Raw genomic sequence first — 24,919 nt, forward strand, 5'->3', positions numbered from 1 at the left:
TTTCTAATACCATTTTCCATATACGTTAGGGCACAACCAAGTGTAACAAAGAACCTCCAAACTACAATAGTTCAAAGATGAATTTTTCATAGTAGAACAAAAGGAGGTTCTGTCCATGAAATTGTCCAGAGCATATTGTTGCAATGCCATCCTCCAGTGTCTGGGGTCAAAGCTGGCTTACCAGCTCCATACCAGGCCCCCAAGAGAAAGATATGGCTGTGATGGAGAAGCTGCCCCATTCCAACTGGCCACTTATATTGACCACACCTTACTCCAAAGAAGGTTATGATATGTAGTTTCTAGCTGTGCACCAGCCATTATGTGCCGAGAGTTTCATTACTCAAGAAAGGCAGGTGATGGATGATGGGAGCCCAGGACCTTGTGACCTAACCTGTCCCCTATGATAGTTAACTCATTCATGGGTGGTAATCCATAGCCTCCTTGGACTAATTTATTTGTATACTAAAGTATTGTCATTAAATCTTTCTAACTCATTTAAAATTTTTTTTTAGTTATAGATGGCCACAATACCTTTTATTATTTATTTATTTATTTTTATGTAGTGCTGAGGCTCCAACCCAGTGCCTCACACGTGCCAGGCAAGCGTTCTACCACCGAGTCACAACTCTGGCCCCCCTAACTCTTTTTAATAATGTCTTCCCCTGTTGAATAAAAGGTTTTAGATTTATATGTTCATTTGACTAGGATTCTGACCTGATGTCCCAGTTTATAGGATCTGGATATTAGAGAGTTAGGGGTCTGGGATCACCATTAATTCCATGATACAGCTAGTTTCTTAGTGGCAAAACTATGATTGAAACTTAGCATACTGAAGTCTCTTTCACTGTGTATGGGTTTTAAATGAATACAATAATCTAAAAATTCTTATCTCCCTAGAATAGAATACTGTGATAGTCTAAGTCTTACATGCCATTCTTTTATTTGGATACTGTGGCATTTTATTAACTTTTAGAATTAGAGTGACACACTGCTAACTCCTACTTGTGGTTTTCATTTGTCTAGGTCAATTTTATGCCATACATTTGCAAACTAAATTCCATCCTAGATTGGATTTGTATAGATTTCTTCTTTCACAAGATACTTTTTGTCCTCTGCATGTGTCACTATTGAATTAGTTAATTTTCAGTCCTTTCAGAGCTTTTTAAGGCAGGAAATGCTTTAAAACATCAAATCTGGGGCCAAATAAAAACTTTACTAAAGTTTAATGTGTACCATGCACTTTTGCCTCCTATTTACTATACTTATCACTATTGTAAAAAATATTTTAAATTAGGATTATTCCTTTAAAATCATGTCGTTTTCCATATTTTGCTATTCTGACCATGAATCCGATATTTCCTCTGGAAATATTCCTTATAGGTCTACAATTGTGGACTCATTCCCTCCTAAATAGGCTCCCTTTTCCACTTCTAGGTTTAAAAAAATACTTTGACCTTACATTAGTGTGTAAAATTACTTTTTGTAGTGCACTTCTGCAAAGTTCCAAGAACGCTTCACTTCTGACACAATCACAAATTTAAGAGATCCCTAACGTCACTGTCAATTTTGATCCTTCACTGAAAGAACTCACAGTACTTGGAAGAGCTGTTATACTCATATTGCAGTTTATTATAGTAAAAGGATACAGATGAATATCAGCCAGGGAAAGAGGAATATAGGGCAGTGTCCAGGAGATGCTAAAAACTGAGCTTCAGTTGTTCTCCTCCAGGGCAGTTCTATGGACAGCAACTATTTCCCCAGCAAAGATATGTGAAGATACATGCTGAGTAAGCTCAAACAGAGAAGCTTCCCTAAGTCTTGGTGTCCCGAGTTTCTACTGTGTTTTCGTCATGTAGACATGACTTGTCTGCTTCCATGGCTGACTTTAATTTCTGGCCCATCCAGAGGTAGAACTGGTTCTGTGTGGCCCCAATCACCTTGTTAGTTTACAGTATCTGGGATGGTCCAAGGTCCCAGGTAAATGGAGACACACATCCTGGCAGGCAGGACATTTCAAAAGCTTAGAAGTTTCCTCCCAGGAGTCTGTGACAGACCCTCTTTGAGTCAGGTGAATCCTCTTCTATATCACTTTAAACCAATAAGTAGGCCTTATAAATCCAGAGATGCTCAGGTTTCAGTACCATAATAGTACTACATTCAATAAGGGGAAATTCAATTCTTGAAATGTAATTTAAAAGAATTCCATCTTTTACTAGTGCCTCTCAAAAGGCAGTGGAGGGGATCCAAATACATACTCCACATCCACTTCTATTTGAATCCCATTTCCTCTCCTGCTTTCCTCATCCTGAGCCCAACCACCCCCACAACACTTCTTCACATGGCCCTCCTCTTGTCTCTTCTCTCTGATCACATTGTTCAGTAGACTGATTTAGGTAGAAACTCAGCACAAAATTGTCCTTCCCCTTTAGGAGAGGAGAAGAGGTGTCCATATAAATTTTCTTTCATAGACAGGAAAACAAAGAATAAAAAAGCCCATACCCATGTTGATAATTTTTTGACACAATAATAACTTTTACTCACTGGGCCCCAACTGTGCCCCAGGTGATTTACACATATGTGTTTTAGGATCTATCTCACCTTTTCAGAGACGTCATATCCTGAGAAATTTTTGAACAATTCCTAGGCGGATGCAGTATCATTTAAGAATCCTATCATACTGTAGAAATAGTTGAACTGCTTAATTCCATGATACTTTATATAGAAAAGGAAATATATGCCACAGGAAGGAAAATTATAATGTGTAAGCATGAAAATATTCAGCCTCATAGATTTCTGTTTTTTAATTTGTTATTTCTTATTCATATGATTGTCTTCCAACTCAATCCTGAATGGTTAATTTATGAAGAAAAAGAGGAAAAAAAATCCCTAAAGATTGTACCAAATTTTAACAAACACAAAACTCTAAAATGCAGGCAGGCATATGGATGTATATTTCTCTTTCATAAGGTATTGAGACTTCTGTCAATTCTAACACACGTGAAGATGCTTGCATCCATTGTGAAGTTTCAGTAAACTTTCTTTAGTTGAGAAAAATAAGCTAGAGAAAAGGAACTTTTCCTACTGTCTATGTGCCTTTACAACTCACCAATTCATTTTTTAAAAAAAAAAACTTATTTTATGCACACTTCTTGGATGGACTGAAACTAAATTTGAAATACCCTTTACTTTGCTGGCAAAATGAAGCAACAAATCTTCCTTCCCTATTCCATCAACCGTACCCTCTTCTATCCCTACTCCCACTTAATTTCATTCTCAGGAGACTGAGACAATGTTAGTTAATATAGTCCACTTGCTATATTACATTTGCCATGTTTTGATTTTTAGAACATAATGATATCATTGATGTATTTTCCAAATCAGCTATAATTCCTTAATGTCAAATATCCAGGTAATGCTCACATTTTCCAAATTATGCTATAAATGTTCTCTTCATATTTAAGTTTTAATTATGATTCAAAAAATTGTATATTGCATTCAGTTAATTTGCTCTTATTTCTTTTAACATACAATGCCATAGTTTGGATCTGGAATGTCCATTAAAGGGCAAGATTTTTAAGGTTTGGTTTCTAGATTGGTGCTATTGGGATTCAGTGAAGTTGCTTTGGAGTCTGCAGGACCACCATGGTGGAAGAATGTCTCAGAGTGAAACCCCTTGCCTTATGGTCAGGAAGCAAAAAAAGGGCAAAGAAAGGGGTTAGTGTCCCCTATCCTCTTCCAGGGGTTGCCCCAAGTGACCAGAAGACCTCCTACTAGGCCTCCAAAATGACCCTTTTCATAAGTTGATTATCTCAGGTATTTGTTGGAGCGATGGGGAATTTTGTACCCCTTGCAATTTTGTTGTTGGAGAAGGAGGAGAAAGAACAGCAGCAGTAGCTGCTGGATCACTCGTAGAGAACTTGATGGACTGTGTACTTTTATTTTGTTTTGTTTTATACATGTTTCTCAGCCCCTGTATTTATGTGTCTTGGGAATATTGCAACTTCAATCTATGTAGTTAATATTTTTATTGGTTCTAAAATCATCCCATCTTTCCACAGTAGGAGCTTATTCAGATTGGTCCTGAGTCCTTTTGACACAAATCCTATTAAATTTTGGGGAAGAATATTCAAGGTTGTCTAATACATTTCCTACCTTAGGTCTAAGATCAGCCTTGTTTTTTTGTTTTGTTTTTGTTTGTTTGTTTGTTTTGTTTCATTTTTTAAGAATCCTATTTTTTAAGTGAAATGTGGTATTAAAGATGACAGCTAGTCAATGAGGGTTATGCATTGCTGTTGGGTTGGTCATTATCTTTATGCTTTTTTAGTGGATAGTGCTTAAATTAATTTTTTTCTTTTATGAAGAAAGACAAATGAATTCACATTGATATTCCAATTCAATTCAGGACCTTAAAGTTAAACTCATCCATCTTGGTGCATATCTTTCTCTTGTCCTGGTAATACCAGCTCTCAATGACACAAACATAACACTCATTTGTTTCATTGCATGGTGCATACATCACAGCCTCAAAATAACCATATCAACACCACTATCTACAATGTATTTCTGGTAATTTCTTCAATTGAAAAGTATCTCCGGGAATGATGAAATCTGAAAATTGGCAGTGATGTGGATCGTTCTTTCTGAAATAAAGAATAATTGCATGACAAATATAATTGCTTAGTTTTATATGGAATTTGTGTAAAAATATTAAAATACTGTATGATGTGTTGAAGTCTAACCGGGAGAATGAAACAATTTTCTATTCAGAATTAGCACCTTATATAATTCAAATGACTTATGAGAATGTCTATAGCTAATTCTTATCTGTTCTGTGCATTAACCAGGAGGGTAACATATTTGCAGAGAAACTCTTAATGTGACAAGACTCACAATGAGTTGGTCTCCCTCCATGAGAAAGGCACAGTAGGGGTCAAGCCATACCAGATTATGCCTTGGTTCTGTCTGGCATCCTTGAAAAGTTACCATAGCCACTTTGAAGTACTGAAGTAACAGATGGTAAATTTAAAAGAACAGCTTTTTAAAATTTAAAACAAGTCCAAATGTAAACCTCCCTCATCTTCTCCATTTCATTCTTTGCCAAGAGAGAGAAAGAGAAACATCACAAGTATGATGCTGAACTGCTTATTTTAAAATTATCATTTATCCTAGTTTTCAATATCCATTGCAACTCATATTAAACAGTGGGTTTTTTTTGTTTTGTTTTGGTTTGGTTTGGTGTTTTGTAAGCCAGTGCCTCATTTTCATCAGCTTTTCCCAGCTGATGGTGAGATGTGGAGACAAGAGTCCTAAGGGAGCTTCTAGGAGGCAGGATAGACAGGAGAGTGGAAGTCATGGCCCAGCTCACCCTTCCAAACCAGTACAGGACATCAAATCAATGAATGCAAAAATTTTATTTTTCTTTTTATGAAATAATTGCTTTCTGTAATTTATTTTTTGTTTTTAAAGAAGAGGGAAATGTTTAAGACCATTGCAGCTTTTTCTCATTCTTTGAGCCTGCAGGGGTGCTGATTAACTGGTGCACCATGTTATGGTGCACTGGAGGCTGATGTTGGGCTGGAGCTATAACATGCAGAGAGAGCACACAGTCAGATACTGATTGTGGTGTGGGCTTGTGATGCACTGGTCAGTTTTTTAAAGCAGATAATAAAAGTGTAGGCTTCTTATCAAAATGGTATTCACACTTTACACTTTGAGCCATAGGTCCCATGTTCAAACAGAAAACCATAAAGAATATAATGAAATAAGTTAAATTAAATAGAGTAGTCCTTTTTATGAACCAGGAATTGAGGGAAGGGTGGGATTGAAGTCCCAGGACTGTCATTCTTAGTAGCAGAATCAGAAGAGGCAGTGAGGACAACTGTTCTGAGGGCCAAGGAGAGGTAAAGTGGGGAAAAAGTCACTCCCCTCCCTCCTTTCTTTTCATTCCACCATAGGAGGAAAGGAAGAAGAAGAAGAAAAAAAAGATGCTGCCAGTTGCTGCCCACAGTGATAGCTTATGAATCTGAGGGCTGAGGAAGGCGTCAGGATGAGCTGAGTCTTCATGACCAAGCCTGGCAAAGAAATCATCTAATCTTCAACTGTTCTCAATATCCTGATCAAATAACAGGCCTGAGTCATCCAAAGAGAATCTGGGTTCAGGCTATGAGCTTTAGGGATTGGGCTAAGGCAACCATAAAAGTTCTAAACAGACCGGAGGAAGAGAGAAAAGAAAAGTTGCACCAAGTCAAGGTGGATCTAAAAACCAAAATCATAAAACATACAAATAAAATTAACACTGAGAAAGATCATGAGAGTAGGATAAAAACAAAAAAACAAACAAACAAAAAAAAACAAAAACAGTGCTTCCCCGTGATCCATAGTTTCAACTTTCAATGTTTCAGTTGCCTGAGGTCAACCAGAACCTGAAAATATTGAATGGGAAGTTCCAGAAATAATATGTAAGTTTTAAGTTGTGTGTCATTCCGAACAGTGTGATGAAACCTTATGCCATCCTGCTTCAATATGCCAGGGACACCACCATTCCTTTGTTCAATGTATCCCTGCTGCATATCCTACCTGCCCATTGGTCACTTAATTGATGGCTTGCTTATCAGATCAACTGTCCCGGTAGTTATTGCAGTGTTTGTGTTCAAGTAATCTTTTAAACTTAATAATGACTTAAAACATAAGACTAGTGATGTCAACAATTCAGATACGACAAAGAAATGCCATAAAGTGTTTCCTTTAAGTGAAAAGGTGAAAGTTCTCAACTTTATAAGAAAAAAAAGTATGCTGAGATTTGTAAGACCTATAATACCAAAAGACAATTTGTGTGAGAGACCACATTCACGTAACTTTTATTAAAGTATACTGTAAAACTCTTTTATTCTACTTTTAGTTTGTTTACTCTCTTACTGTGCCTAATTTATAAGTTAAACCTTATCATATATATATATATATATATATATATATATATGAAAAAATATAGTGTATATAGGCATAGCGGAGAGCCATGGTTTCAGGCATCCAGTGGGGACGTTGGAACATATTCTCTGTGAATAAAAAGGGATTATTGAATTGGAAGATAAATAATTTTAGACAAGATGAAAATAAAAGAGCTATTTAAAAAGAATTTTAGGGTAAGTATGTTTTGAGTTATAAAAGAGATAGCATCAATACAGAGAAACAAGAAATTATGCAAGATGATTTTAAACTCAGTAGACTGGATAAACTGTGCACTAGAATAATCAAAGAAATAAGAATGCATATTCACCCAGAATATGGCAGAGTGCTAAAGAGAAAAATGTTTGAAACATCAGGTAAGAGATACGGAGATATTGGTAAGGAGATGAGTATGAAGGAACAAGTGAACAAATGCACATATGGAATCCCAGAAGAAGAGAATAGAGGGAAAGGCAAAAGCAATAAGAAGAGAGTTAAAAAAAAAAAAAAGGAGAATATTTTAGGATTGATGAAAGACATTGTCAGATTGAAAATATACTTCAGATAAATGCAAGTAAATGCACACCTAGAGAAATTATAATAAAATGGCAGAACACATACACCATAGAGAAAAGATTTACATTTGGATTTATTATCATTTATTATCATTAGATGCCAGAAGAAATAAAATTATATCATAAAAGTCCTTAAGGAAAAATCATCTCTCCAGAATTTTATATTTTGCTGAAGTTCATTCAAGAGTTTCACACAGAACCTTAATGAAAACAAAAAAAGATGAAGAAAAAAAAATTAAAAGAAGCAAACAGAGCCAGAGGCAAGAGAGAGATAAAATAAAAAAATTGAAAGTAAAAATTGAATTTTTAAAAAAGTTAGTAAAGACATTGAGGAAGAAGTGCCCTGTCCTATATTATGAAGAAATAAATTAAAAATTTGTTAGAAAAATTTACAGTTGAACACGAATCTTAAAAGTTAAAGGGGGACTTCAAATAATAGAAATGAAATCCACATTTCAGACCAGCAGAAGGAAAAAAATAAAAGACATAAATTTATAAATTCAAGAAAGAGTAGAAAAGAGGCAAACAAGAAAAAAACAGTCTGGTGAACAGAAAACAAAATATTATGACATAAAGAAGCCTAAAATATAAAAAATCATAACATTTACAAAGAGACTGAATTCATCTAATAAATAACAGAGACCATCAGAGTGGATGATAAAACAAAATCCAGCTTTATATGCAAATTGCTTCTGAAACAAAGCAACATTAAAAGATCAGAAGATTAAGAATAATCTCTGAAAGAAAGCTGGGTTAGCAATATTAATAAGTCATATTAGGTGGAATATATTTTAAGGAAAAATTATTAAAAGATGAAGTCAAATTTACAAAAGAAAAAATAGAACACTCTACAGACAAGATAGATATCTTGAACATGTATGTATAAAGGATATAATAAACAAACATGTATATTATCATAATAGGACATTTAAATACTTCTTAGAGCTGACAAAATCTGAGTAACATAAACAATTTGCTCTCAAATATACATAAGTTATCTATAAAAATACGATGCTTAGATGAATGTTATGTATTTATATATTATATATGTGTACATATAACCTTCACCTAACAAATGTATATATGTACATTTATATAAAATATTCAAGTATGTATAGAAAATTTCCATATACTAATAGCAAACTAAACCACAAAAGAAGATCTGCCAAATGTAACATAGAGATCATGATTTTTTATTCACAGCACAAATTAAGAATTAAAAATAAAATATACTCACACACATACAAAAAGTTGTATTCTCAAGTTACACATGAGTCAAAGACATAATCACAATGAATTTACAAACAGCCAGAAAAACAGGAGATTCCAAGATTCATGGGAAGCAACCAAAATATTCAAGACAAATCTTAGATTTATGTTTTTATCAGTTATAGAAAATATTTATGTCAGGTACTATTGCAATGGGCAGTGTTACTATTTCCAGTCCTTCTTCTGGTCTACAGTATGAATGCATACTGGTCTTGTTCCCTTGCAGTTACATTTTACCATATGATTTGTTTTGATTAATGAAATGGAAAGAATTGATGGAAAGAATTTTTATTAGTTTGAGGCAGGAGCTGTATGAGATAAAACACAGTTGACCCAGATCTTTTTTACTTACCTTGGCAATTTTAGAAGCTTGGAGATGATGCCAGTCTCCCTTGGTCAATGTACCTGAGCAAGGATGACTGTCTTCTGAGACGTGTGGCATCCCAACGTCGTCTGACTTTTGTCCACTTGCATAGAGCAACTGCATCAAAGGAACTTATTGCTACCATCCCATTTCCAAGTTAGACTTCCACAGCTATTCTCTGAACTTCTGTCTTCTACAAGCTGAATTATTTTGGTTTTTCTTCTTTGGAACTGCATTTGCCATCTGTTGACCTAATCACTTAATGAGTCTGATCTTTTAAAAGTGTGTTTTATTGTTGTTTTCTCTGTCTCTAGTTTTCTAGGAGCATCTGGGAGCTTTCAGACACTGTTGTCCATGTATGAATACAAACTGCTTATGAATGCCATCAAATTAAGTTCAGAGTCTGAAAACAGAGACTTTACACTGGTTATAATGCTGGAAAATTGTCCTAATAATTAATTCTCCCCTATCCCACATATTGGAGCATCATTTAGTTAGCAGAGTCATTTATCTCTGACCTTTTTGCATTCTGATTTGGTGAGGGCAACCATAGCTTTCATAAAGCATTCGTTGGTAATTGAGGGACACATCTTTCTTTCTGAAGATAAACTATTTCTGAGGATAAAAAATGAGAACATAAAGTTAAATATCGCTTTGCGATGGGGACACATTGTGAGAAATAATGTTGTAAGGTGATTTCATCATTGTGAGGACACTATAGAGTATACTTACACAAATGAAGGTGGCGACTATGTTGCCAGAGGAAATAATCTTACCATTGTATATGTGGTCCATTGTTGACTGAACCATCATCATGTAGAGCATGACTGCACATATAATCATGATGACACAATTATGATCATAGGCTCTGCGAAGGATCTAGGATGATCCTAGATTGTAGTTGAAACACAGGTCATCCCCTTATGACTTAATTATTACTCTTTCCTGAAAATTAATTATGTGTACAGACACAATCATTGAAAGGTTTGTATTGAACAAACTTTTGGAAACATTGAGAGTGACAACTTCTAGAATGTGATCATGTGGCAGTGATTGGCACACTCTCCTCTGTGTGCTGCTTTCCACTGTGATTTATTTAGACTCCAGAGTCACCTTTTGCAGATGCACGAGGGCCTTGAGGGGACCTAAAAGATCCACTATCTCAGGAGACCCTGTTGCCCTACTGTGTCACACCATCATATAGACTTTCAAATGATTTCTGGCTTTGGTTTTTATCACTTCTGTGTGTTTGTGATTTTTGCAAGGGGGTTTCATAAAAGCTCTGTAAATTACCAAGGAAAACAAACTTTTCTGAATTAAAGAAAGCTAGGTCTACCACGTTGCATTTTATGGTGAGAGAAACATTTGAAGAATGCAAGAAAATAAATTATTCTAAATACATGTATTTCAAAAGCTCTAGTCAGCCAGTGCAATGGTAGTCTAAATGACAAGATTTTTTTTTTCTAGCAAAACTCAAATTCTATGAAATTCATTTTTCTCTTCTAAAGTTGAATAGAAAAAAAAGCATTAAAGGAGTTTTAAATCTGATCTTACTCTTCAAGGTTTCAGCAGTCTTAGGTACTCACTTTCAAGACAGGCAAACCTTGTTCAGAAAAGCCTATTTGTTTTAGACAAAAAGTTTTTGATTTTGTAAAAAGCTTCTGAATTTTTTGTTTATTTATTTTTACAATTTTAAATTTTAAAACACTTTCCAAACCAGAATTGGATCTATTCAGGTCTGACATAGACTGTGGCATTATTTCTTTTGAGTATTTTTAAGAGTTGGCATTTGAAGAATTCAAATGGCCAAAAACTCAAAATAGCAAAATGATAATTTTTGCTGTTTTTGTCATCTGCTGGGAAATAAGCATTGAATGAAGAGCCATTGTACTGTCAAAAATGTTGTACCAGCACTGGCAACTTTGTTGATCTTGGAAGCTTACTATATTCTGGTCTGTGCCTGGTGACCTTTAAAGTTCCAGTAATATTTTCTTGTTAATGAATTACACTTTGTTCAAGGCATTCTGGGGTGCTGAAGTTCCATTTATCAATGGCTTTTGTTTGTAAGTCAAAAAGACCAAAGCAGTACTCTGTTAAGTGCTGCCTGAGTCCTGAAAAGAGATAGTACAGCTTTGGAGGTTAGACTCTCAAGTCAGCCTGCCTAGCTTTGAATCCTAACTCTGTCACTTACTGACTGGCAAATTAAGGCAGATTGGCCTTAGTTTCCTTATTTATAAAATTGGAATAATAACTACTTCAAAGGGTTGTTTAATGAAGAAATAAGTTATTATGTGTAACGGACTTAGAGTAATTCCTGGTACTTAGTAGGTATCAATAGCTACTTGGAAGAAAAACTGTAGAAATTTTCTTTATGATGGTAATAGTAGATATGTGAGTTATTAATAAAAAGAAAGAAAGCTGACCACAGAGGTAATAATAAGAATCACAGCCTGGTGCTGTATCCTAGTTCTACTGTTGTTTTGATACATCCCATATTCTGATTGATGAATGAATATCACAATACTTACCCTAAAGCTTCACAGCTGGATGAAGAGACCCAAATGAAATAATGTTACTTTCAACATGAAGGCTTTTCCAAATATTTAGTCAAAATTGCTTCTTCTAGGTCAACCCCTAAGCTGTGGATTTGTGTATTTGTCATGATTCTTATCACACTGAGTCTTTTGTTATAGTTAGTTGTTCACATGCTTCTTTTTCAAATTTGATAAAGTCTTGGTGGATACACTGTCTTAACTTTTAAAAAATCATATAGCACTCTGACTTGAACATAATAGACATGTAATAAGTATTTATTAAAAAGGACTCTTACAAGTATAGCTTGCCAAATAAACAGAATCATCATCACCATTATTATTATTATTGCTATTATAATTACTTTATAGGATATAATTACCTAAAAATTATACTCTATGAAGCTTGAATACAAGGCACAGTATTGGGTGGGGTTAAAATGGGACAACCATTTGGTCCTATGAATTCTGGCTTCATGCGCTCTTGTTTTCTCTCTAATTATCTCCTTAACATTAAAATACAACACATCATATATGGAAAATATTTTTCTAGTTTTATTTGGGTCAGATATGAAATAGTTGACTACCATGAGGTCTGCAAAAAGCCTTCAAATCTTTCCATGTTGCTACCATATGTTTAATGAAGCTTACGAAAATTACTAGATTTTGTCTAAATTTCAACTACACCTTGGGGATATATTTATTTATTCCTCTTTTCTTTTAAAAATATTTCAGTGTTCTTGGCTATGTGCCACCATGTGGGGCACTGTGGGGGCAACAGGGAGAGTGGGACTGAAAGGATTCAACTCTAGTCTGAATGGATAAACAGGAATCTCCACCAAGAGACATAAGAGTCACTCAAACACTGTGGTCTGAATTAACTTGAAAACACAGTTGGGGGTCCTTGATCTTAGTTTTATACATTAGACAATTTCTCATTTCTTGGGGTAATTGGCTCTATGATCTTGAATTAATGTAGTGCTCATAACAGTGAGTGTCAGCTGCACAGATTTAAAATCTACATTTAAAATACACGGGAATTACTCCAGAGAAATTTTACTCAAGGCAAAGAGTAAGGAAGAGCGTGGTGAAACCATTAGAAACTACTGAGAACTGTTGTCATTTTCATGACTAAACTTGGGCAACTAATTTAGCTCATCTATAAAACTAGGATCTGTTCTCAGATTTCCAGGGAGAAGTATATCTATATACTTAAGAAGAAACTATGTTGCTTTTGCCATTCTGTTGCTGAATCAATGATAAAATTGATAACTAAAATATGTAGATACTATTAAGAGATAGATGTAAAAAATACAAATCAAGTTTATTTTATTTCTTAAAGTTCTCTAGGATGAACTTTGGTGTAATTCTAAAGTGTAATGAATAGGGTCTACTGGAATAATATGCATTTCTTTTCCTGGTTTTCATTGGATTATTTGTGGGTGTTTCCTATGACTTTATGGTGTGTCATCTGTAACCTTAAAGCATAAAGTTTTTAGAGACATATATATTCATTTTAATATCTTCTTTATAAACCTCTGAAATCACCTTATTACTTCATTTAAAACGAAAACCTTTAAATTGAGCAACTATGCAGGCAATTTCTTTCAAAGCACACAGCTCAAAATTTGCATCAAAATAAAAAAATCAAGACTGCTTAATTAAAACCTTGACACCATCAACCTCTTTAATTATGTGCTAGAGGGATTGCATCCTGGGGATACCGGCTTAATATGAGGGTGCATTTTAAGTGTCTTTGCTATGTGTATATACATCTTTGAGGGTGGGGGAAGAGGATTTTGATAGAAAGTAATGATTTAAAATTTCTCTGAACATGAATTATTTCACACTTCCAAAGCAGGAATAGGGTAAATTTGTCTTTTCAGAAGAATAATGAAGAATAGCAGGCTTTTCTGTGTTTAAATTTCAGTGTTTTCTTTTATAACAAGGAAGACATCTATAATAATTGTTAATTAGAAAATGCAGTTCCAAAGCTTGACTTTTGGTTGCTTGGATGTATTCTTTAGACCATACTGGGTAAATGGGGGAGGAGAGGGCTGTTTCTTTCCTTCCTTAGAGTGTATAAATTTTGCAGTAAAAATGACTGCTTTTCTTTACATCTTAATTCTTCTTGTCCTCACTATGTGCCTATTCCCAATTTCTTTCACTAATGTGGAACCCAGCAGCTCTTTGTTCTCATTGTGTCTGTCGTCTCCCTTTCTTTGTGTTGCAGGGATACTGCTACCCGCATCTGCCACTGAGCATGCGGAAAAATCCTTCAATAGATTCTTTACTTAGGACTTTCAGTAGTATCATTCCACTTCTCCAGGTTTTAGAAATAACCAACATATCCAAAAGATAGAAGGAAACTTGGAAAGGTGATGGGACATACAGGTGGTTCGATGGTAGACTAGCAAGCGAGGACCCCAGGTAAGGAAGATTTGCGGTAGTTACCACACAGGTTAATCTAATTTATTAAAGCTCTCACCAACCAAGTTAAATGCAGAACACCCACCCTGCACACACACAGAAGCTAGAGATGTAGATTGACGTCTGAGAAGACAGACACAAATGTTTCTGAGCAGGAAGTCTGGGAGCCAAATCTAAAGCCCACAGATACAATGTGTTAACAGTTCAAGGCAGATTCAGTACACTGTAACAAAGATTGGTATGTTCAGTCCCTGAGCAAGGACATTCACCAGATAGTCTATCATCTGAGGATAAGAATCAGCAATGTCAACTTTTCTCATAATAAAATGTCAGGCTTTTATCTGGTTGTGTTAAACACTTAAAATGCTAAGTCAACATTAACTGAAGTAAAAGATTCAATTCTGCTAAGTCTTTTGTTGGAGGTGGGGAGATTTGCCCAGGATTTCGGAAAGGTAAGAAACAGCGGGTTAGCAGGTGAGATTAGAATATGAAGTTCTAAGGTTTTGTTTTTGACCCAGCAAGTCTGATTTTAATAGTTCGTGTTATTTAACAGATGGAGTGTTAAACAGTTTTGCTCATATTTCTCCCGGTAACGATTAATATCTATCTGCCTGTTTTGTTCACTGCTTGTATGGCCTGTTCTTAGAATGATATCTGGTACAAAGTAAGTGCTCAAAGATACTTTGTCTAAAAAATGTTTAGAGTATGAAAAAGCAAGTCTCATTTTATGGTGCCAAACATTGGTGGGAATAGTTCAAATGTGGTTATTTTAGAATAAGTTGGGGTGAACACTTGAGTGTTTAGCAGCTAATCATTCTCTTCTTAGTGACAGGGATTTCTTCCTTTTTCTCTTCGACCTCTTCTCTCCCACCATTTTGTTTCTGCATTACCAAATACTGCATCTACGTGTCTACTTCTGGGTTCTTAGGACAAGGTTCCCAGCCTTTCGATTTTCTTCATATTTCACCAGTTCGTGACTGATAGATATTATTATGCCCAACAGTACCTTCGGAAGAAAGCAAACCAAAGACCCAGCCTGAGGTACATTCTTCTAGGGCATGCACCTGCTGCGGTTTTTTAGAACCCCACCCCTCGGTCTGCGACCCGCGAAAAGCGCTTTCGCCAGCAGCGGGAGGAAGTGTTGGTGGCGGGAAAGTTCAGGTCAAGTCCAATCAGGCACCTGGGATTAGGTGGCGTGGGTGGGCGCTGTGGCCCCAGGCCAGGGTCCCCGCTAAGGCCCCGCCCACCTCAGAGGGCCTGGGCCCCAGGCCGCTCCTCCACCCCCGGCCCCGCCCCCAGGCACCCGCGCCCCGCCTCGGGGCCGGGGCTAAAACCCGGAGCCGAGGAGGCGCCCAGGGGACTGGAGGGACGCACTGAGCATGTGCAGAATAGGTCGGCGGCGGCTGCCTCGGCCCGAGTCAGGGCCCTGGTGCTGATGCGAACTGCCGGCTGGTTCTCAGTCCCTGCGTGCTTGGCTCCCCGGACTGGGGCAGCGGCACAGGAACCGTAGCCTTCTCGCAGCCTCTGGAGCCGGCGCGGCGGCACGCACCCGCGGCGTCCGCGGCGCCCTCCGGGCCCAAGATGATGGCGGAGCAGGTGAAATGCGCCTCGGCAGGGGGCGGCTCCGGAGCAGGCTCCGGGCCGGTGGTGAACGCGGAGCTGGAGGTGAAGAAGCTGCAGGAGCTGGTGCGCAAGCTAGAGAAGCAGAACGAGCAGCTGCGCAGCCGGGCGGCCAGTGCGGCCGCCGCCCCGCACCTGCTGCTGCTCCCGCCGCCGCCGCCGTCCGCGCCGCCCCCCGCCGGGGCCTGTAGCCCGTTGGGTCCGCGGAGTCCCCCGGCCGCTACGACCGCCGCTACTGCTTCGGGGGCCCTGGGGCTCGGGTTGGCGCTAGGCGCGGGGGGCGGCAGCAGTGGCGGCGGCTCCAGTCCTGCGTTCCCGGGAACCTACTGCCTGCCCAGCCCTGCACCCTCCCTGCTTTGCAGCCTGGCACAGCCCTCCGAGGCGCCCTTCGTCTACTTCAAGCCGGCTGCCGGCTTCTTCGGCCCGGGCGGCGGCTCAGAGCCAGGGGGCGCGGGTACGCCTCCGGGGGAAGCCACCGTGCCGCCCTCGCCACCCCCCACGTTGCTGGACGAGGTGGAGCCGCTAGACCTGGAGAGCATAGCAGCCTGGCGGGACGAGGACGACTACACCTGGTACTGACCAGCTCTGCTCCATCCCCCAAAACTCGGGCCTCTTAGGTCCCGGAAACTGAGCGGAAGGGGGCGTGGGAGGAAGGGGGGAACCTGGCCGATGCCGGTCACACCTCTTTCTCTGGTGTCTGTGGACCGAGTGACCTGGCAGGTGTCAGGCTGGGCGATGAGGCTTTTCACAAAGGCAGGAACCTGTTCTCTGATAGTTCAGATTGGTCCATCGGGGAATGAACTGGTCCCCTCCATCTGCCCGTGTTCTGCTTTTTGCTGATTATTGAGTACCAAGCTCCTCGTTAGGGTTAACTGCAAAATCCATGTCATCTTGCCGCTCTGTTCTGGTGTGTGTGTGTAGGGGGGAAGGGAGGGCTGCTAGACAGGTGGGGGGGTAGGGGTTGGCTTGTGTCTGCGACTGTTACTCTTCTTTCCTTCCAAAAGAATGCTGGACAGGATTTGCATACTGTCCCTCCTGGTATCCGAAGCCACCTAGTGATGGATCTCTTCCTAGAGGTTCGTTCTTGCAGTTAACTTGTGCAGACTATGCCCTCTTTCGCTGCATTTTCATTGATGATGATTTTTTTTTTTCCGGAAACTGACTTGCTTTAAATCTGCTGACCTCACTGGCTTTTTCATCAAGAATGGTGTCAAAAATGAAGGTTTTTTTTTTTTTTTTTTTTTGGGGGGGGGATGGAGTGAGCAGGTTGAAGGTACTTTTTACCTAGGAACCAAGGAATTTTAAGAATTAAACTGTATATGGAAGAAAATTGAGATTAAAGAAACTTCATTTTATTTTTTGGAAACTTTTATAGTTGGTTATCAGAAAACTTGAGACTGGCAGCATTTATTCAGTTGAAATTTAGTTAGCTGTGTTTACTTTCCATGAGCTAGTAATTTTTGAAGGGGGCAGTTACCGAATTTCTTTATTAGGTGTTTTTCCTGGTGCTTGTTCATGGAGTAAGAGTCATTCAATTAATTCACATCTTTTTTCCTGGTTCTGTATGCTTTTCTTGGACACTAGGCTTAAAGTGGGATAAGGTCAGGTAAGGTGGAGCTTGGATTCAAGCGAGGAAGTGAATAGCGTTCTCCTCTGTGTCGCAAGAATAATGGTAGTCCTTTTATCTTGGATCCTTTTTTCTGGGACCTTTCATATTTCTCCAAACTGGATTTGCCTTACTTTGTGTTCCTGTTGCATAATTCTACTGGAAAAAAACTGGAGATGGAGAACCCTACTTATTTCCTCTTGGGAACCACAGTGTGAAAAAAGTGCTGTAAAAGGCATTAGCTAATGGGTTTGATTCAAGGATTAAAATATCTAAAGCTATAATCGGCCTTTCCACAGGCATATCCATCATTTTCCTTAGTACTTTTTGGCAGCTGTGCAGGTAGCTCAAGTTGAAAAAATATCAAACAACGCTTCTTAGAACTTTAAGCCATTTTTTAGAAGCTACACTTTATTTTTGTTATAATGCCCAGGCTTTGTTTATAGTAATTGTCTGAATATGGTACTAGAAAGTGGTCTCTTGATGGTTCTTAGGTTTTCAATAATGACTGTAATCCTTTATCCCACTTTCAATTATTTGAGTAATTTAGGACCTAGTTGACCTTTTTTCATGATGGTATTGTATACATAGACAGTGAAAGGAAGTCTGTATTTTTGAGGAAGATATAGGAGAATAATCACTTTAAAAATATTAGTATGTCTTTAAAATTACATTTAGTAAGTGTATTTGATTAGTTAGTACATATATAACCAATCTAATATTTTCTATTTTCGAGTGGACTTAAGCCATATTTAGTTTAGGATATTATATCTGGACGTTTACTTTTTCCTTTTTTGTTCAACTAGCATTGAAATAACTTAAAAAAGTAGTGGGATTACATTCATTTTTCAGATGGTTTGAGACAAATATAAATTGAAGCAGTTGCTATTAATTTCAAGTATATAGGTGAACAAATTCTTTGATGCTTTACAAATGTTTCTATAGTCATGATAATTTATAAATAGTGTATCTTCCACAAAACAAACAGGAATAGATCCCAGGTAGAAAAACAAGGAGGGATTATTAAGGTTATTGGGATGGGCTTAAAAAAATTAACGTCCATTGATGGACAGAAAAAAATTTCATCACAATATTTTATACATTAAGTGATTGTTGCATTGCAACATTTTGGCATATTGATGAACAAATAATCAATGGGGTTTAATTTTTAAAGTTTAAGCCACTGTTAATGCTTGCAAAGCACTGTAAAGTTTCTTTATTACTGCAAATTTGTACATATCTCAAACTATCCTGTGATCTCATAATAGAGTGTTTATTTGGATTCCCTGATATGTTTGCAGATGGCAACTTTTAAAAAATTTCCTCTGCAAATTAAGAAACAACCAAAGAGAATATGTAGTACTGTTATTTAAAAACTGTTTTAAACTGGAAGTGTGTATCAAGTCATAAGTAAAAGTTCATTTTCTTTTCTCTAATTGACCATCATGACTCAGAATTAATCCTGTTAACATTCCCTAGACCCTTCAAGATAAAGACATAATTATCCAAATCAATATACAAATATTTGCATAACAGATTTTTTACTTATCTTTCATCTAAGGCATCTGTACATTTTTGTAAATATAGCTCCACCTCTTCATATAACAATTTTGTATTGCTATAGTAACAGTATTAAGGAAAAAGTTACTGTTAACTGTATCACCTAGTATTTGTCTTTTTTATGAAATCATCTAATGAGATAAACATTGGTATTTGATAACTTATTTAGAACAGTATTTACTGCTGAAATGTCTTCAGGAAAGAGTTTACAGATGTAGTATTGGTCATTGAATAACTTTGTCTTTTCTGATAAAACCTTACAATATACTATTCTTTTATTGACTACTTGGACAAAATTTGGCTTTAGAATTATTGTACATGGAATATTGTGAGTCATAGAACCAGTTTTCTTAGCACTTTTTTTCTGAGCAATTGTTTGGCCTTTAAGTAGTTGTCTTCCAAAAAAAGTTTAAAGGTGGATGCCGTAGCACATGCTCATAAGCCCAGTGACTTGGACTTGGGAGGCTGAGGCAGAAGGATGGCAAGTTCAAGGCTACCTTGGCAACTTATTGAGATCCTGTCTCAAAATAAAAAGGGCTGTGGATATAGCTCTGTGATAGAGTACTCCTGGGTTTAATTCTCAGTACCCACCCCACCACGTTTAAGAAAAAAGGTATGTTTTATTTCGTTTTAAAAAGACTTGAAACAAAATTTTCGTATTTAAATATTTATCTCAATTGAGTTTGAAGTGTTTATTTTTGCTTTAACACAACCTGCTTATCTTAGCACAGTGCTGCTAGATAAATGTCTCATAAAAGTAAAGTTGACAAGAGTTCCAGAACCATAATTCATAAGTTCAGTTGCTGTGGCACTACAGTAAAAGTTCATGTCTTCCTATACTGATTCCTTAGTTATTGTACTACTAATTTAACAGCCTGTGTTTTTAGATGGTAGGCTAGAATGTATAAAGGGAAATTCTGAGAGTCATAGCAAATAAGAAACTTTTTTAAAAGGACTAAATTCTTGATGCATACGTAGCACCTGGTGTGACTGGACGATTTTCTGATCTTTATGAAAGAAATGTGAAAGATCTGTGTGTCTGCTCTAGTGTCACAGGCTGAGAAGTGCCCCAGTACAAGAGAGGAAATCAGATTGGTTAGGAAGTGGCAATGTGAGCCATCAACTACATGCTAGACCTTCCTATGGCCTATTGTAGCTCCCTTATCTCAATGTTGAGGGACAGAAGCTGTGAGGAGACCTAACTTATATGAGCTCTTCCAACTGGAGTTCAGACTAAAAATGAGGGTATGGACACAGATTGACAAGTGTTTACACCATTGATATTCCTCCACCCCAAAGCTAAGCTGTGACCTTATAGTGGGTTATAAGGTCAATTTAGTACATTTACCAGCATTTAAAAAAAGGAAGTGGAGTAGAATAAAAACTTATAATTCATTGCATCTTGCAGAACTCGTATTGATGAAACTTGTTTCAGTTTTATAAATGTCCTGAGTTGTCATATGGTAAAAGTTAGAAACATACCTGTCTGCACTGTTTGAAAGCACAGTGGATGTGGAGAAATGGGTAAAAAAAAAGCACAGCTTTCTGAAGATAGTGTACTGCCCTGGTAGAAGTCAAGTCTTGCACACCTCAGTCAAGAAGACATTTTTCTGTATAAGAAAATGCCAAGATAAAAATATGCTAGCCAGCATAAAATACAACCACATAAGGAGGCTTTAGTTTAGTGGAATGACAGTTAGCAGAATACTGAGACTTATGGAAAGGGGATGTGGCAGGAAGTTTGTCCAACTGAAAGGGACAGGAGAAGTGTTGTTAATTATATAAGAGAAAATGGTGATATGTACAAATTAATGGAAATTTGATGAATGAGAGATTCATCTTCCATGTGTAACATTAAGACCCCAAAACAGCTGGCTGAAATCATTGCCAATTTTTCATCAAAGCTGTTGAACACCTTGTACTATACATATGGCACAGCTAAATTAGCCCACCTAAACAGTTTTTTGCATAATTGATTTTTAGTGAAAAGACCAGAGGGTGCTTCACTTTCTGACAATTCTAATTGAAAATGCACAATGTTGGCTAGGAGCTAATGGATTTGACTGAAGTATGAAGATGTGTGTTTTAAGTGAGTAACTTCGAAATGCTGTAAGAAGACACTGAAATAGAAGTTTAGATCCTTCTAGTGGGTGGGAGGGGATAGAGGGAAAATTTGCTGTAGAACAGTTGAGCAACTAAAATTTGGACATCATATATCCTTTTAAATTGCTAGTTGTGTTAGGTTTTGTAGTGGCTGCCTAGCTTGATCCCATCAGAGCTAGGAAATCAGATTGTGTTTGTATGAACAAGAATAGTTGTGCTTATCAGTGTTGATATTTTAGCTTTCTTTAAAAGTTGGGGTGATTGAAGTCTCCTAAAATTGCTTGTCTGAAAACTATCATGTATCACTTTTTAGTGTTAGGTCTACAAATACTTATTTTCCCCTCTGTACTATTGGTTTTGTGTCATTTGCAAAAGGAGAACTTTAGAGCCAAACATATTTTGGAGGGAAATAACTGAGTGTTTTTTTTTCTTCTTTTTTTTATGACAGTTGTAATGCTTGATTTGAATCATTCAGGATCAGTAAGGTAGATTTTACATTAGTTTTGATCTCCCAGTATTACCACATTTATCAAGTTCAGGGTCCAAATTGTGAAACGTGTGTAAAAGAAGGAATTCTTTGAACAAGGTAACACTTTCAACACTTTCTAGGCATGTGCTTTGGAAGTTATTGAAGAAAAAGTTAAAGAAAATTAGACTGACATTTCAAGTGATTGTTTTCTAATATTTGAAGAGTTCTGAAATTTCAAATATTGCCAGATTTCAATTTACCATTAATGCCATTAAGGAAATTGATGTTGAAAGAGTAGTTGGTAAGTCTCTAGGGGGATATTATAAATGTTACCAACTTGGTAATGGCAATAATAAAGGTGATTTTTAATGACCTTTTAGAAGATTAGAATTATTTAGGAACAATAAAGATTTTACCTTGCTTCTCTAATCTTGGAGATAGATTTGACTCCAGGAGTTTGTAGTTAATGATCTCTGTAACTTTCTGCGTTTTGTTTGTTTGTTTTTAGTATTTAAATCCTGTTCTCAGTCTTTTCATAGAAGTAGTAGGCTTTCTGGGATATATTGTTTGGAGACTGACTGTAAGTGATTACTCTGTCTTCATGCCATGCATTTGTGTAGTGCTTATTCAGTTTTATCAAAATGATACATGACATGGTATGGAAGTAGATCAAACACCTCTAGCAAGGTTTGTTTCAGAAGGCAGCAGTCCCATATTCCTTCCTACTTCCAAGTCTTTCATATAGGCATAACTTCATCCTATTTCTGCTATTTGTTTAGAAATGAACAAAAGTCTTTATAACTTAAAAAATCTTACACATCTGTGGAAATTATTGGAAAATGAAGACTACAGCTTTCTTTCCTTCACCCTCTAACTGCCATAACCCTTATCACTTCTCAAAATTGCTTTTATAGATTTTCTTTTAAATCATGGAATATCTGTATTACACCTGTTATTGGACAAGTCCTGTTAAGCATATGCTAAATTTTTTTCTCAAATTCTTTTATTTCTCTCCCCACCCCCTTTACTTTTGAAAATTCTTTGTTACAAATTATTTTCTCAAACATTCCAGTGGAACCATAAAATTCATTAGTAAAGTCATATACATTAAACTCTTAAATCTGTTTTCAGAAATTTATATTGTATTGGTATCCCTTCTGGAACTCTTTAGCATGTTTTCCAGTCTTTGGTGTTTGCTCACTAGGCTGGGTGCCTAGTGCTGTTGTTATGGGAATTTCTTCAGTTTCTTGCATATGTTGGGTTCCCTATTGTTTAAATCCTTTATCTTTACCTAAAATAAGTGGAATATGGAGCGATTGGAATCCAAAAGGCTTTCTGAGAAAGGGGACATGCGTGACAAGTACACGTTGAGATTCTGCATATTTGAAAATGTCTTCCCTTTCATAAATAATTGGGTTGGGTATGAAAATCTAAGTCATTTTTTAAAAAAAATTTGAAGGCATTTTTCTTTTACAGTAGCTTTTATTCTAGCTATTGAAGTCATTGTAATATGAATAGTTTTGTAACTTTTTCTTCAGCTTTCTTTATCCCTAGTATTCTAATGTCATGCTATAACTTGGTGGGTCTTTCTGTTTTTTTACACTGGACATTTGTAGGTACTTTTATTCTGGAATCCCATGACCTGCCTTTCACTCTGGGAATTTTCTCCCTTCTTTAACTTGATATTCCAGACTCATTTATTGACACTTTTGCTTCTGCTATATTAGTTTCATTTTCTAAGAATGAAGAAACTGTTTATTTTTAAATATTGTGTGTGTAGGAATGCAGTATTTTCTTAGATGATATATCAGTTACAGTTGTCTTGGTATTTTCATTTGTCCCTTGTGTTTTTTCTCTTATGTTCTTGTTATTTTTTTTAATCTGAGCACTTTATATAATAGGAATATTCCATATATTATATCATTGGTTGTCTGTTCATAACCAAAGGAGATATTGAAGTCCATCTAAAGCTCCAGGTGAGTGTAGCTCATTGGTGCAGTTTATCAGTGATCGAGAGGGTAGCCATTCCCAGGTTTCACTATCTTTAGATCTTTACTTGGGTTCATCTGTTTCTTCAAACATAAGCATTTTGTGCTTTGGGAAGATAAATAAGCAGGGAAGTCAGTTTTAGGAATGTAAAGAAAAAAATGAAGTCAGGGTTCCTACCAATCAGCTTGTAGACTTTCATTTGCTCTCTGGTTCAGTAAGGTGTGTCATTCCACCTTCAGCTGAGTTTGGTGTGCCTGAAGGCAGGGCTTCTCTGTGTCAACTGTTTGGAAAGTAAGTCTCTCATTTTAGATTGTGATAGAGAAAGGATGGTAGAGCTGGTTCCGTGTGGTAGAGAAGGGAATCTGGGACTTCAGATTCTCTGGGACTCTTTCATATGCACACTTTGAACTGAATTCTGTGTTCTAAGTGCTATGATCACCTCCAGGTTCTATGAAGTGCAGAGTAGGGGTGAGACGTGGCACTGGACAACAGGATGGATGATGGAGTATAAAAGCAGGAAATCCCTTTAAGTAGATATGGCCTAGAAGGTCATTAGCAACTAAGTGCTCCTGTAGGGAGTAAATACTGTTTTTGAGTATGCTGTGAGGCTGTGTGGTCAAATGAAAGAACAGTATTACTTATGTAGGCTCTTAGAGATTAAGGACATTTTCCTGTGGTGTTCCCCTACAAACAACTTACTGTTAAAAAAGAAATATTGGTGGGTATATCTGAAACCCTGAGGAAAGCTGGTTGGTAGAAACTTCCTAGCAACAGGGATCCTGGAGGTCATGGGCAGTGGTACCTCAGATAGTAGTTTCAGGTGGTGGCAGAGATAAACTTGAGAACAAGCAAAGACTCAGAGATATATATTATGTAGGTAATAAACAATTAGCAAAGTTGATTAAGTCTAGAGATAAATACCACAGTTAATTTGTGGCTCATTTCTGTTAGAACTGTGGTTCCTGCCTCTCTTTGAGCACATGTTAGATGGCAGCTCTAAGTCTCTCATCTAAAGAGTACTGAGGGACAGGAATCAGTTCCCAGTCTTTGACCATTTTTAAAATGCTTTATTGAAGTATATTTGGTATATCAACTGCACATATTTAAAATGTGCAACTTGATAGACATATGAATATACCAATGAAATATATACTTCAACGCTTAAGTTTACTGTGGCCCTTTGTATTCCTTCCTTCCTAATCCTACTTACCTTCAAGATTAGTTTGCATTTTCTATTATTTTTATATTGGTGGAATAATACGCAGGCATTTTTCATTGGTTTGTTTGAGTCTGACTTTTGAAGTTCAGTTTTGTTAAATGAGTCAGTAGTTTTTATATTTTTTGTGTGGGAGCTGTTATATTGCCTGGATAGAATCATGGTTTGTTTATCCATTAATCTTTTGATGGACATGGAATCATTTTCAGTTTTTGGTTGTTATGATTAAAACTATTGTGCATATT

The 24,919-nt window shown here is 37.0% G+C and overlaps 1 protein-coding gene across 5 annotated transcripts in view; it reads left to right on the top strand.

Annotated features, from left to right (window-relative positions):
• Positions 1 to 14,078: 14,078 nt before the first annotated feature.
• Positions 14,079 to 24,919, top strand: part of Slain1 (SLAIN motif family member 1) — a 56,898-nt gene continuing 46,057 nt past the window's right edge. For 2 of the 5 annotated variants that reach the window (XM_047554557.1, XM_047554558.1), the window contains exon 1: positions 15,481 to 16,303. In XM_047554557.1, coding sequence (XP_047410513.1) covers positions 15,693 to 16,303 — 611 coding nt within the window. In that variant the 5' untranslated portion in view covers positions 15,481 to 15,692. Of the gene's footprint in view, positions 14,112 to 15,480; positions 16,304 to 16,785; positions 16,808 to 24,919 lie in introns of those variants that run through there. The other 3 variants (XM_047554559.1, XM_047554561.1, XM_047554560.1) reach the window with 3 other exon arrangements.

The sequence above is a fragment of the Sciurus carolinensis genome, chromosome 5, assembly GCF_902686445.1.
Source record: "Sciurus carolinensis chromosome 5, mSciCar1.2, whole genome shotgun sequence".
Taxonomy (NCBI): domain Eukaryota; kingdom Metazoa; phylum Chordata; class Mammalia; order Rodentia; family Sciuridae; genus Sciurus; species Sciurus carolinensis.